Raw genomic sequence first — 15,105 nt, 5'->3', positions numbered from 1 at the left:
GCATTGCTCCAAAACTAAATCTTTGATTACTTTCTAGATATACATTGCCTACAGTGAGAGGAAAGGACTATAATTCTTTGATTTCTTTCTGATTACATAGTGCCTGCTTTGAGAGGAAAGGACTATGGGAAGACAAAGATGCGGTATCCTGACTATACTGAAACTCAATCAGGTCTCCAGTATAAGGTCACTTATATGAGCTATACATAAGGAACTCAATCATGTTTTTTCATGCATAGGCTGGCCTGGATTTTGATTGAGTCTAACAAACATGCAGGATTTGAGAGTTGGAAGTGGTCCCACTCCGAAGATCGGAGATACAGTGGTGGTAAGCCTGTGGATGGCCTACTCAAATTTATCTCTTACACTTCATTTGTTTGTTTCAATGTCCGGTTTTAAGCTAGAATAACTGCAGAGACCAATTAGGCTTATTAATAAATAGATTTGGCGTAGTCTTTAAAGTTGGGCCAAAGAAGTTTCTTTATGGTCTCTAAACGTTTGGCCATTTCAAATGGAAATTTTGGAAAATTCACATTTTACTGTTTTTCATTGGACTTAGCAACTTACCTTCAAGGAAGCAGTTGAGATAGCTGCAGTTCCAAGCTTGCATTAATCTGAGTATGTATCTTTAACAACTGAATTTAGGTTGACTGGGATGGTTACACAATAGGTTATTATGGTCGCATATTTGAAGCTCGTAACAAGACGAAAGGTGGTTCTTTTGAGGTACTAATCCAGCTTAAATATATAGTCAAATTAGCGATTCTTGCACAGTTTTAGGTGACAATGGTTCATTATGCTGCAGGGGGGTGATAAGGACTTCTTCAAATTCAGAGTAGGATCTCAAGAGGTGAGCTTTTTCGATAAGCATCTGATTCTCTCCAGACAATGGTGATTTAATTATAGTTTTATATGCCTAAATTCCTGGTTTTAAAACCATGTTTTGAAATTGCATTATGTTTCAGTAAATGTTTTTTAGTTAGTCATGCATTTGGTGACGTCATAAATTATACTGATTCCACGAAACTTGACTGTTACACTTGTCTTTTTTCCTGGTACTTTTTGAGGCTGTAAGAAAGGTTTCTAGCAGAGTTTGTGTTTATCATATGTTCAGGTCATACCGGCATTCGAGGAAGCTATTACTGGAATTGCACTTGGAGGTATCAGAAGGTGATATAACTCCCCTCTAGTTAACTTTAGTTTACCATTAATGTTTCCTTAAGAAAATTATTGAAAAATTGGACTTTTGAGCATCAAGTTTTGCTAAATTGTGACTTATTTCTGTCTTTGTAATACAAAGGGTGTTAAAATATCCACCTTTCGTCCCTTAAAACTATGGTATCACTGTTGGGATTAGACATAGATTATCGAACTGATAGCTCATCTTGAATGATTCTATATTCTCGTAAATATGGGCTCGACTTGAATATAGTTACCTGATGAGCAGCAGTGCTTCAAAGTATGGTAGTTGAGTCTTCACAGGTGATGTTGATCTCTTATCTATATGGTCAATGTGGTCTCCCGTTGTATGCTAGATTTAATTATAGTTAACTGAGATAGTATTCCTAATTTAGGGGCATTTCGGATTAGCTAATATTTTCCTATCCATGTGAGTTTTTTAGGTACCTTAAATGAGTAAATCTCCCAGGATATAAAAGGAGATAAGTGTTGAACTATCAAAGTCTTTGAATCTAGTTTCCAATGTAACAAAAGAAGGATAACATTCTTAAATGTCTGTGTAGCCTCCCAATCATAAGTGTGGCGTGTTACACACCCATAAGTAGGACTCTACTAGATACCACTTCATAGACGTCCAAGGACACATGAACCTAGTTGGGATGCGACAACAATGTCGCAATTCATTGTCATTTCTACTACATGGCTTTTGTTTTACTGTTTTTGCACCGAGGAAGATATCGTGTATTCTCCATTTCATTTTCTCCTTGCAATATCGCAGAATCATAGTTCCTCCGGAGCTGGGATACCCCGATTATGACTATGATAAGAAAGGTCCAAGACCAACAACATTTTCGGTAACTTCAATTCCTTGTAAAACAGTGTTCTATGGTGCGCAGATCCTTTTTTTCTCATCAAAAGTTCCTTCCTTATATTTTCCAGGGACAAAGAGCTTTGAGTTTTGTGCTGAGGAACCAAGGATTGATTGATAAGACACTCCTGTTTGATATTGAACTTCTCAAAATCATACCAAATTGAAGTTCCTTTTTGCTCAATTTTCGCCACGACAAGATTAACTTCCAGTAGGATGAAAGGAGTATCAAGACTGATCATTCCTTATAGAGGTTTAAGATCAAACACATCAAATTGTTGAAAGATTGATTTTGAAAAGCACTGTAGTAACAATGATGGGGTGTAAGGTATTGTTGATGTAACAACATCCCTTGTGTTCATAGATATTTGACTGTTTCTTGTGAAAGTGATCCTTCAAGATATCTTCTTCTCTGGTTTGTGAATAAGATAGTTGATTACTGTACTTTGGAGAAGGGTTTACGAAATTTTATTATTGCAAGAGCACATGATTACTTACTAGTTAGTAAGTGTAGATGAAATTTGAATTGGTTTGAGTAGTTTGGTGAAATGACGATAGTTGAGCAACTTTTTTTTTTTTGTTACAGAACAAAGAAAAGTGAGTTTATGAGATAGTTACTTTTGGTGAAATGACAATATATAGTTGTCAGGAAACAAAAAAAAGCGAGTTCATGAGATAAATTACTTTTGGTGAAATGACAATATATAGTTGTCAGAAAACAAAGAAAAGTGAGTTTATGAGATAATTACTTTTGGTGAAATGACAATATATAGTTGTCACAAAACAAAGAAAAGTGAGTTTATGAGATAATTTAAAAGTGACTTTCTGAAATAATTATCATATTGAGTGAGAAATGAAAGATGCACACAAACTCTGTTATAATGTCCTAAAGTTTTGTAGGAAGCAATAGTGTGATGAAGTTATAAACTAAACTTCAAAATGCATTTTACTGTTTACTTTTTCCAGGTAGCATACATAGATTATACATTTGGGCCTTTAACACTGGGTTGAAAGCCCAATAACCCAATTGAAAGATGAAGCAGGAAACTACCAACTATATTATTTGGCAGAAAACACAGCATTAAATAAGTTTGACAAATTGCTTACTTACATTTTTTGGCTTCTTTTATGGTTCCAAAATAAATGATCCATGTGTTGGTTGGGGGCTTCATGGATCCCCTCATTTAATTTTCAATCCTCCTTTTTATTCTTCTCAATTTAAGTCATCTAGTCAAACTCTTTTTTTCACACTCTAAGAGCTTAGTGGTCATGTAGGTAATTGAGTATAAATGGCAAAGGTAATTACACTCTCCAATTATTAGGAGGGGCTGACTAATTCAACTGATTACTTTTTAATTTCTTTTTTATTCTTTCATCTGGTATTCAATATCCGTATTGGAATCTGACTATTCTGATTTGTGCTATGTAGAGCCCATTCGGAGGAAAACGCTTCTTGCCAATGATTTTTTCATATCAGGAATCGAATCCAAAATCTCTAGTTAAGGGGGAATAATATCATCCACTACATCATATCCTTTGGTGGTGACTCTTATACATTCTAACAAAGATATGTTGTGTATACACAGAATGACATACTTATATTAAACTAGTTACAAAATTTTTGTGTTGTGCACGGATCCAATATTTGTTTACAAATTTATTTTTTAAGTGGTGTTAATTAAACAATATTAAATCATCTTATTAAGTATAAAATAAATATATGATAAATATTATTAATATTGATAAGTTTTAAATGACACTGATTAAATGATTTTAAAATTTTGTCCTAAAATAAATTATGATATATATATTTGTGTGTTAGTAAATCATCTTATTCTTTTTTCACGCAAAACTAATTTGAAGAGGCTCATTGGGATGTCCATAATTAAAGTGTTTTTCTTACCGTTGATTTTTTATTCAATGTAGTTATAAAATTTACACAAATATTATCATCGACATTCAAAATAATATAGCCATAACTAAACGATATAAATTTAAAGCTAAAAGATACAACTAAAGCAGGTCCAATAATTTCGAAAAAACTAAACACTAATTAAACTAAAATAAAATAAGAAAAATACCTTTTTAAATATTTTAAAAAATGCCCGTGCTAAAGCATATACGTTGACGGAAACATATCTGCTTCAGCCTCAAACTTCTCTCTTATATAATAAGAGAAAATATTTTCAAAAATACCATTGCTGAAGGAAGCACATCAACGAAGACGTGCTTGCTTTACTCTTATATAATAAGAGAATGTATTTTTATAGGACTTGCATTTATAATGCTAATATAATAGTAATAGTTAGTAGTGTAGTAGAAAGTAGCAAGTGCTGACTCATAAATCCTTCAAACATAGGCTCAATAAATGAATTGATTGAGAAGTACATTTACTTCCTATCTACCTAACAAACTGGCAATATCTGTCATGAAAAAGATGACTTAACAATTTTTTGGTTTTATTTACTACTATATACATCACTACTATTTGGACTTTTAAAAGTCATCACAAAACTTTTTGTTGTTAATCAAAATTCCAAGGTATGTTACTTAAAATGCTATTTTGGTGTTGTTTTTTTTTTTCCATTATCATAAAAATGTTCAAATATTCTTATGAAGTTATAATCTTTTTATCTTATGGTAATTCAAGTATGTTGAGTGTTAAAAAATTTCTTGTATATGACACTATTTATTTGAGTTGTCAAAGTCATTCTTGAATTTTTCTATAACAACAGACTATGGCTCAATTCCAAGATTGTGAGTCTAGAAGTTTCTAATCAGATGAAAATGAGGCAAGTGGTAACATGTTTTACATTAGGTCTTAAGGCGGATCTAAGGCGGGTTCTGTGATTTTGGTGAACTCATTGCTTTCAGCTCGAACTATGTAGATATGTACAAGAAAACTTTGAAATGTTTATGTAGAATAAGATCACATTATTTCGTTGTCATTACTCTTCTTTCCTCTATATGTATGTTGTGTATTGCTCTCCATATCACATTATTTCATTGTTGTTACTGCTCTCATTTCTGTTTTCCCTTATTCAAACTGCTCGGAAATGCTTTATTTTAAGCCGAGGGTCTATTGGAGACAACCTCTATATCTCTACGAGGTAGGTGTAAGGTCTGCATACACTGTACCTTCCTCTGACTCTGCTTGTGAGATTACACTGGGTATCTTGTTGTTGACTCTAGATCCTGAATTCGTTTTTGTATAATTTGGACTCTAGGCAATGAAGGAAATATAGGTAGGATGTTATTCTACCTAAGTCTTTCCAAATCTTGACATTATAATCCTTACCATAGTATTATATGTGTACAGTCAGAGACGGATCTTGGACCGTCCTATGATTTAACTGAACTCGTTACTTTCAGCTCTAACTATATACAGTAAAACTTTGAAATGTTTATATAAAACAAAATCACACTCGTTCTGAACTCACAGACTCTAGGCAATGGAGGAAAGCTTGTAGGATGTTAAAGTCACACTCGTTCTGAACTCATTGACTCTAGATACATTAGACTCTAGGCAATGGAGGAAATCTTGTAGGATGTTATTCAACTAATTCTTTCGAAATCTTGGCATAAGTCTTACAAGCTTTCTCTTTTTCAGTTTCAGTGTTGGTGTATATGAAGTGTGTGTGATAAAGAAAGAAGGCAGAGGAGGGAGCTTGTAGAGTTGAAAGGATGGGAAGTAAAGAAAGGGAAATCAAATCACCTGAAGTTCAGTTAGGAGGGAATTCTACTCCAAAACGGGGTTCAAAGAAACTCGGAATCTACTTCCTTGAATCGGATGATAGGAGAACAGCTTTCGGACGTGGTTATAGTGGTGGAGTAGGAGGAGCTACTCCTGTGAATATCCATGGGAAGCCTATTCCGGATATAAACAAGACGGGTGGCTGGATAGCTGCCTTGTTCATTTTCGGAAATGAAATGGCTGAGAGAATGGCTTACTTTGGCCTATCTGTTAACATGGTGGCGTTCATGTTCTACGTTATGCACAGGCCTTTTTCTAGCTCTGCCAATGCTGTTAACAATTTTTTGGGCATATCACAGGCTTCCTCTGTGTTGGGTGGTTTCGTTGCTGACGCTTACCTTGGTAGATACTGGACTATTGCGATCTTTACCACCATTTATCTTGCGGTAATTAAATTCGATGAATAATTTGCTTGTCTATTGTTTGATCACTTCATTCAAGTGAAGATCATACTCCTCCGTTTCAATTTGTTTGTCCTACTTTCCTTTTTAGTCCGTTTAAAAAAGAATATCTCTTTCCTTTTCGGCAACTTTCTTATTCTAACTTTCCAGATGACATGTTTAAGATCACAAGACTAAAGGGTGTATTTTGGTAAATTCTACGTATTTTGGTTTAAGACCACAAGATTCAAAAGTCTTCTTTACTTCTTAAACTCCGTGTCAAGTTAAAACCAGACAAACAAATTGAAACGGAGGGATTAAAAGCTAGTAACAGTTACTTACTTCTTTATGGTTATGTAGGGATTAACAGGAATAACATTATTAGCAACTATTAAGGTATTTGTGCCCAATCAAGATCAGTGTGATCAGATTGCCCTTCTTCTAGGCAACTGCGAACCAGCGAAATCTTGGCAAATGATGTACTTATACACAGTGTTATATGTGACGGGGTTCGGAGCAGCAGGGATAAGGCCTTGTGTCTCATCATTCGGGGCTGATCAATTCGATGAGAGAAGCAGAAACTACAGGTCACACCTGGACAGGTTTTTCAACTTTTTTTACCTGTCGGTCACAGTTGGGGCGATTGTGGCCTTCACTGCAGTTGTGTATATTCAAATGAAACATGGATGGGGTGCTGCTTTTGGGTCATTGGCAATTGCCATGGGCCTGTCCAACATGTTATTCTTTGCTGGCACCCCTATGTATAGGCATAGGTTGCCTGGAGGCAGTCCTCTCACGCGTGTTGCCCAAGTCCTAGTTGCTGCCTTCCGCAAGAGGAATGTTTCGTTTCAAAGCAGCGAGTTAGTAGGCTTGTATGAACTTCCTGGTAAAAGATCTGCTATCAAGGGCAGCAACAAGATACCTCATACCGATGATTTCAGGTAAATTTCCAAGGTTGCTCCTTTTTTTCACTCTCCATGTTGTTGAATTGTGTGACGGTCACATTTAAAAGCTTAAGCTGTTAGGTAAAACATACTTTTGTTTACTTAATTATGTCTTCACTATATGTATGCTCAATGTAGATGTTTGGACAAAGCAGCTCTGCAGCTAAAAGATGATGATGGTGCCAATCCTTGGAGGCTTTGCACCGTGACTCAAGTAGAAGAAGTTAAAATCCTGCTGAAACTTCTTCCGATTCCAGCCTGCACTATAATGTTAAGTGTGGTTCTAACGGAGTATTTGACTCTATCAGTCCAACAGGCATATACGTTGAACACTCACATGGGACATTTGAAACTTCCTGTCACCTGCATGCCGGTCTTTCCAGGCCTCAGCATATTTGTTCTGCTCTCCCTCTATTACTCCGTGTTCGTTCCAATATCTAGGCGGATCACTGGCAACCCCCATGGTGCTTCTCAGCTTCAGAGAGTTGGCATTGGCTTGGCAGTCTCTATACTCTCGGTGGCGTGGGCTGGTGTCTTCGAGAGGTACCGGAGAACTTACGCAATACAACATGGTTACGAGGCTAGTTTTTTGACTCAAATGCCTGACCTCAGTGCCTATTGGTTACTAATCCAGTATTGCCTAATTGGGATAGCTGAAGTTTTTTGCATAGTGGGATTACTCGAATTTCTGTATGAGGAGGCTCCTGATGCAATGAGAAGCATTGGTTCAGCTTATGCTGCTGTGGCTGGTGGTCTTGGTTGTTTTGCAGCCACCATTTTGAATAGCATTATCAAGTCTGTCACACGGGGAAAAGGCGAAACACGAGAATCCTGGCTTTCCCAGAACATTAACACCGGCAGATTCGACTACTTCTATTGCCTCCTCACTGTCATGAGTCTCATCAATTTTGCTGCTTTTCTTTATGCAGCACATTGTTATCAGTACAGATCAAAGGATGGGACTGACAGACAAAGCGAGAAAGCGCCTGGATCCGATCATACCAGTACTAACACACCGGATCCTATTAGAACTCCGCAGTTAAGTGTGTTTGGACGAGAGTAGTACTAGGAAGGATAACCCTTTGGAAATCTTGGGGTTGCATCCTTTGCTCACAAAATGTGAAAAAAGAGCCTACCTTTGCCACTATCTCAACCACTACTAGTAAGTAACCATATTTTAGTTGTTCCTTAACAAAGACGTAAAAGGAAAGAAAAATCTATTCTTGTAAGTGACATAGTAATAGTAGGGTGCCGAGGGTCTACCAGAAACAACCTTTCTACCCTACAAAGGTGGGTAAGGTCTGTGTACATCGTAACCTTCACAGACTCCACTGGATATGTTGTCGTTGTTGACATAGTAATAGTAGAAGGCATATGATTAATGAAGCCAAGACCTGAGAAAGTAAAACGAATTACTCTCAGTGACTGGAAAATAATAGGATATATGGCTAATCATTTCATGGTGTTTTATCTTGTAATGTTGTTGAAATTGTTCATCAATTGATTCTTGCACACTTGAGCATGTCGAAATGTTGATGTCTTGGAACTTTCGACTAAGCCATTTCTTGTGTAGTATAGTTTTTAGTCCTTGGGTGTATATTTATACGTACAATTGTGGGAGATGAAAAGGGAAGTTGTGTTATTCTAGAATTCTAGAATTTCAGACTCCGCCACTGTGTAAGATGATAATATTTAAACAATGAGAGCCATGTGACACAAACAGAAAGTAGGAGCAAGTATAGTGCATTAACCAAAGATATAAAACAGTGAGAGACTCTGAAATTGCAAAGAAAGATACACAAGTTTCTGCTAGCTACCCAAATAGTAGTTGTGTTAATGATAGACCATCAGATCGAGGAGAAACAGTTCAAAGCAGATTGGAAAAAGAAATAACGGAAATGAAGAAAGCATGACCAAATACTAGAGAAATCATGACCAAGCATTCAACAAAACAGAAATTGAGTAACAAGAAACTATAGGAGTAATGCTCTGACTACTAATAGGATTAGGGATGGACTCACGACATAGACAAGATATAGTACCTAGAGTAGAAAACAAATCTATACATCCACTCTGAATCAATTGCCGGAAAAACTACATAACGTTAAATATGTTGAATCCCCTTGGCTTATCGGTGTGTTTATTTCTTTATATATAGGAAATTTTGAGGTTGAAGAGTGATGATTGCATAAGACGGTGAGAGTAATGTTGTAGCATCGGATTCCATCATAATACCAATACACTTTTTGTATCGCTTCTTTCTATAACAGCTAAAAGCTATATTCAAACATTTTGCCTTTCACTAATAAAATAAACTGTAATTGTAGATTTCTCCTGACTTTAATTATAAAATTCGAATGTGCTTTAGAAAGTTTAATTCTTTGTACAACTAACTAGTTATTAATTTGTCAATACTGGCATTTTAAATAATGAAACATGGATATCTTTTTAGATTTAAAACTTAAGTATTATGTTTGAAAACAAAGTACCTTGATTTTCCCTCAAATTTTCACTATCAACTCGTACAAGATATGCCTATACAATTTTGCACTTGTACAACACAATTGAAGATTTTCTCTAATGTCAACAGTTCAACATCACATATGAGGTCGAACTCGAAATCAATGCAACATGAGGAATATCCATTAATAACAGCAACAACATCTTTAATTTCATTCCTCACTTGAAAATTTCCAACAACATATAGTACAAAAATTTTATGTTTCTCTAAATATACTTCATTCCTGAAATATATTCTTGTCTAGAGATCAGATACTGGGCTAACGAATATATAACTCCAAGGAGTCCCAATATCTTAACCTTGATAATATCCGTCATCAAAACTGATGGCAAATTTAGAGGTATTGTCATCAATGGCATTGAGTCAGCCTGTTTCCTGTAGCTCCACACAAACCGATTAAAAAGGATGTGACTTGGAAATGTTAGAATCAGAAGTGCCAAATTCTTCACTGCAAATAACCAATCTGGACCTCCCACGTCTAATCCCCACCCTGCATTCCCATGCCATATATTTTCCCATATGCTATACACGGTAGTTAACACCAAGTAGGAAGAGATGACAACTACTACTGGGAAGTACCTTTGCTTCTCCCCAAAACCCGCAACAAAATCAGAATCTTGATTGAGCAGCAGCAAGATAGGTGCTAAAAAGAAAATAGCACGGTTTGAGCCACCAGTTAGATTGACATTCAAAATCAGGCATATAGCAAAGCACATGATCGTGGCAACATTGCCAACGGCAGGCATCCAGGCACCCTCTGCAGCCATTCTCTTGATTGTAAAGGATGGAACAGCAGAGGCTTTGCGTTGCTGCATGAACCTTAATCTTGGGGGAACAATACTAGAGCTACTTTGACCTGAAAGGCTGTGTCTAACTGTACCCCTATCTGTTACCTTTTCTCGCATCAGTGAAGCCAGCTCAAACTTCACTTCAAGCGCAATAAGCATAAAAATTGCAGCATATAAACCAAGAAGAGAAGTTCTTGCACCTTCAACGGCCAGAAGGGTTGCCAGTTTGCTGTCCTCTTCCCCCATATCTTGCACTGCATTATCTCCAAGGATGCTTTTATTTATTCTGATTTGTCCCTCCAACAAATATGTCACAGGAAAGAGAGCCACAAGAAGTGCAAATACCCATGGCAGAAATTTTGTGCTTGAAGCAGATGGGAAGTGAGTGAAAACAACAAATACTGAAGTACAGACCATGGTGACGATGATGAGAGCGTGGAGGATTGCAGCCTGGAGAAAATATTCTGCTGATATGTAAATTCCAAGAGAAATGCCTATAGCAATGGCGTAAAATATCCTCCATTCAACGACGTATTTGATTGGGATGGTGGAAGTAACAGAGGCCAGAGTGAGCAGAATTGCAACAATAAGCAACCATGAGGGCCATGTAGGCTTTGATGCGAAGAAGCCATAAATAGAAATGTCATCAGCAGATTGACGAGCAGCTTTAATTACGGCCGACTGGTAAGTCCATGACAAGGGGATTGGTGGCTGCATTAGGATAAACAACAAACCTGTTGCAACCACCAGCACCAAGCATCTCTTTGCAGACTGCAAGATAAAAAGAAAAAGCTCATAACTACGTGAATCCAGTCAAGACCTCCAACTAAAGCAAACACGAAAAGTAATCTTCTACACAAAATAAAAAGGACACTTATCAGGAGGTTGCACTTCCCATGTTTGTGATATAAGTATCCCTATTCTATGACCATGAAATGTTTGAAGAACAGTTAAAAGCAAGAAAATAACATTAAATAAGGTCTAGCAGACCAACAGAGAGGGCATTCTTAAGCAAACAGTCTCAACTTGAAGATTCACATTATTCCATTCCAATCACAATATATGAACACTCCTGGTGTTCCGGATATCTGTATTATGGTAAAAGAAATATCCCTCTTTAAAAGGGTTCAGAACAGAAAATCAACATGTTAAGCACATTTCCTTTTAGAGTAATAAATTTGATCTATTAACAATCACTGATCTAATCATCAATGACTCTATGAAAAAGAAAGCATATAACACAACAACAAATTAGTTGGAGGGAATACCATAACATGTGAGAAGTGAAGTGCCACAATAGGAACACAAGCCAATCCTGTCAAGAGGAAGCAGGAGCCTAAAAGCAAACCATCAGAAGGAGGTCTACCATGCCACCATTGAAGAGCTTCAAATACTGTTTCACGACAAAACCAAACTGATAAAGCAACAACAGCAGCATGAGCATAACCTTGCCAAGGTTTCATCTTTGAGGCAGTTCTTGACTTGTCCCTGCAATATAAACAGATTAGGAATCTGAAAAAGGAACACAATCCTTTTGGTGTATGTAGGGATGGCAATGGGGCGGTGTGGGGCGGATAAAGCTTCACCCACAAAAATTTTGATCTACCCACCCCGCATAAACCCGTCTCGCCTCACCCCGCCCCGTTCATACAAAATTCTTATCTGATCCCTAATTATTTTTGTTTGATCACGTAATCAAGAATATATACACATCAATGTATACAGCTTTGCATCCAAACCTCAAATAAAGAAACTATATTTTAAATTTATTGTTATCCTTGATTTTTTTTCTTTTAAATAAATTGTCATATTAATAGTATCCAATTTCCATAATTCAACTGTGTGAACAATGCATCACACTGGAATTGGCACCAATAATCTTCATTTTTCACTTGACTGCTAAATCAAGAAAATTAAACAATCAGTTTATCACAGTACTAACCAAAACAAATACTTCAAATTTTAGATCGAGTATATTTTCCTGTTGATATATTAATACTAACATGATAATAAACTTCAAATATAGACGAGAAAACTTCTATATTATTTGAGATTTTTATCAAACAAGAGGCACTAGAACACAAGAAGGGAGGAGACCCTCACCCGCATAATTTTTAAAAACAAAGGTTTTGACCCACCCCACTCTGCCCCGCACCCGCTTAGAGACTCCACCCCCCCCGGGGCAGCCCCACATTGTCTTAAACCCGCTCCATACCCGCACCGCTCCATTGCCATCCCTAGGTGTATGTGGGGTCTGTTTTTCTCATTGTCTTTCTCTTGGGATTGAGTTGTTGGGTAGGGGTGGGGGGGGAGGGGAGGGGACAAGGACACATCAATCTGGATCAGGAGATACCTGTAAAGAAGCAGGGGAGGAGAAACAGCCAGCAGGAGGACAGCTGACACCCACAAAACTCCCTTTGATGTGACAAAAAGCACAGCCAGCTTTGAGGAGTATAAGCAAGTTAGGACCCAAACAGCCTTTGATCCAATGCGGTTGTCCGCGGAAAGTCTCCTCACAACCGCCAAACCAATAAATGTCGTTATGACTACCATGTAACTTGGGTACATCACATCTTCCTCCAACCCATAGTAGTAAACACTAGAGTAACTAAAGAAGCGATTTTCAATATAACACAGCAGAAAAGCATGGCCAATCAAACCAATCTCAGTCAGAAAGCGAAATTGCGCTGGGAGGATAGCTAAACCAGGAATGGCCATTGCCAGGATAACACTACCAACAATGAGCTTGCAAAAGGATTTTAAAGGCATGCCTGACATCCAAATATTCAGATCCCAGTAATTGTGCATCACAAACCATATAACCATCAAGCTTCCAAGCACAACGAAAGTAAAGTATGATGAGACGCTTTTCTTCGTGAAGAAACGAGCCAGATAAAATCCTGCCACTGATGGGAGTGGAACAAACTGCATATTGAAGTAAAGATCATTTGCATATGTCAAATATTTTTATTGGTTAAAAAAATCGAATGTATGAATCACTAAAACTCCATATAATGAATGCCTTAGAGCTTCTCAGACACATTCAAGCAACAATTATGGCAAAGATCACACAAGAAAAAGTCACTTTATTTATTTTACAGCCTGATCACAAAGATATGCACCAAGAACTCGGGGAAAAGCTTGCATGCCTTTTCATTTCAACCTTACAGTATTAGCCTTAGGTTCAATTTTATGCAGTACTGCCTTAGTTGTATCTGCCACTCATTAGTGAACTATAGGTTATCCTTTATCTACTTTAGGTTCACTTACATACATCAATTTAGTTTTAAAACGTACAGCAGATATGCCAGCACAGCAAATGAAGGCTGAGAAAGAAAAGGAATGACTTTCTTCAAGTAGGGTTGTCAATGGTTCTTTATAAGGTGACCAAACCAAACCAATGTTTTAGGTTTTTCTTAATAAAACTATAGGTTCATATATAATTTGTAACCGTATAGAATACTTTGGGTAGGCCTCTAATCTTATACAAGAAATCGAAACAATACTGAACCAAACCGAATAAATCCATCTGTATAATATAGCTAAGTTGCTCGGACTCTTCACTTTTGGTACCGCACCCGTGTCGACACGACATGGGTGTGGGTGTGGGATCCGTGTACGATTTGGTCAACCGATTTTGGGTACTTCGACCAAAATCGATGGGAAAGTCGGGACAGTTTTAACAATTTCTATAATCAACACAAAAGTTAAGGTGAAATTGAAGAAAATGGAATACCTTTTATATAACAGCTTTTGAAACATAAAATTGAAGGAATGGAATAGAAGTGAGCAAGGAAGTCTTGGCCAACAGAGAAAGAATGTTCTTGAAAAGCTGGCTGTTGTGGAAAATATGCCACTGATAGAGCATTGACAGAAGATGAAGCAACGGAAAAGGCAACTTTACTTCTGAAACTGGAGGGTTTAATAAAAAATGAAGAGATTTACTGGAGACAAAGGTCAAGATCTGTTTGGTTAAAGGAAGGGGACAAGAATACCAATTTCTTCCACAAAATGGCTAATGCACACAAGAGGTATAACAACATAGATCAACTGCTCATTCAGGGGAATATAGTCCAAGATCCAGAAAGGATCCAAGGGGAAATAGTGGAGTTCTACCAGAAACTTTACTCTGAAAATATTCAATGGAGACCCGGCAACAATTTCTTAAACTGTCCAAGGCTAACAGGGGAGGAAATAGAGGACCTAGAAAGAAATTTTGATGAGGAGGTTCTGAGAAGTTTAAAGCAATGTGCAGTGGATAAAGCACCAGGACCAGATGGCTTTACAATGGGGTTCTACATCAAATGTTGGGAAGTGGTCAAGGGTGATATCATGAAGACCTTTCAGCATTTCCATGACCAAGGGAGGTTTGAAAGAAGTTTTACTGCTACATTCATAGCCTTGATTCCAAAGAAAAAGGGTGCTAAAGAACTAAGGGACTTTAGACCTATCAGTTTGATAGGAAGCATCTATAAAATTCTCTCAAAAGTGCTCACTGAAAGGCTAAAACGAGTGATGTCCAAACTTGTTAATTCACAACAGCTAGCTTTTATTAAGGGGAGGCAGATCATGGATGCTGTTCTAATAGCTAATGAAGCTATAGATTCCAGGTCAAGTTTGAAAAAACCAGGCATCTTATGCAAATTAGATATTGAGAAAGCATATGACCAT

The 15,105-nt window shown here is 37.1% G+C and overlaps 3 protein-coding genes across 5 annotated transcripts in view; 2 read left to right on the top strand and 1 right to left on the bottom strand.

Moving 5' to 3' along the window:
* LOC102596619 (peptidyl-prolyl cis-trans isomerase FKBP19, chloroplastic) overlaps positions 1-2,501 on the top strand; it is a 5,342-nt gene extending 2,841 nt beyond the window's left edge. For both annotated transcript variants that reach the window (XM_015306995.1, XM_015306994.1), the window contains 7 exons: positions 101-186; positions 278-328; positions 646-726; positions 806-850; positions 1,115-1,170; positions 1,958-2,033; positions 2,119-2,501. In XM_015306995.1, the coding sequence (XP_015162481.1) occupies positions 101-186; positions 278-328; positions 646-726; positions 806-850; positions 1,115-1,170; positions 1,958-2,033; positions 2,119-2,214 (491 nt within the window). In that variant the 3' untranslated portion in view covers positions 2,215-2,501. The remainder of the gene's footprint in view (positions 1-100; positions 187-277; positions 329-645; positions 727-805; positions 851-1,114; positions 1,171-1,957; positions 2,034-2,118) is intronic.
* A 1,427-nt stretch (positions 2,502-3,928) lies between these two features.
* On the top strand, positions 3,929-8,753 carry LOC102590731 (protein NRT1/ PTR FAMILY 6.1). Of its 2 annotated transcripts, none has more exons than XM_006343438.2 (4): positions 3,929-4,588; positions 5,658-6,187; positions 6,542-7,122; positions 7,264-8,753. In XM_006343438.2, the coding sequence occupies exons 2-4, from the start codon at positions 5,732-5,734 to the stop codon at positions 8,186-8,188; spliced, it is 1,962 nt and encodes a 653-aa protein (XP_006343500.1). In that variant the 5' UTR covers positions 3,929-4,588; positions 5,658-5,731; the 3' UTR covers positions 8,189-8,753. The 2 variants fall into 2 exon arrangements, with proteins under 2 accessions (XP_006343500.1, XP_015162479.1); XM_015306993.1 differs by lacking the exon at positions 3,929-4,588 and adding an exon at positions 4,857-5,157.
* Positions 8,754-9,657: 904 nt separating this feature from the next.
* The window catches only part of LOC102590385 (uncharacterized), a 24,761-nt gene continuing 19,313 nt past the window's right edge, over positions 9,658-15,105 (bottom strand). Inside the window, exons 2-4 of the mRNA XM_006343437.2 lie at positions 12,788-13,359; positions 11,703-11,922; positions 9,658-11,205 (exon numbers count right to left, since the gene is read on the bottom strand). Of these exons, the coding sequence (XP_006343499.1) occupies positions 9,853-11,205; positions 11,703-11,922; positions 12,788-13,359 (2,145 nt within the window). The 3' untranslated portion in view covers positions 9,658-9,852. The remainder of the gene's footprint in view (positions 11,206-11,702; positions 11,923-12,787; positions 13,360-15,105) is intronic.

The sequence above is a fragment of the Solanum tuberosum genome, unplaced genomic scaffold, assembly GCF_000226075.1.
Source record: "Solanum tuberosum cultivar DM 1-3 516 R44 unplaced genomic scaffold, SolTub_3.0 scf00046, whole genome shotgun sequence".
Lineage (NCBI taxonomy): Eukaryota > Viridiplantae > Streptophyta > Magnoliopsida > Solanales > Solanaceae > Solanum > Solanum tuberosum.
The sequence above is the reverse complement of the archived record's forward strand: the minus strand, read 5'-3'. Positions and strand labels throughout refer to the sequence as shown.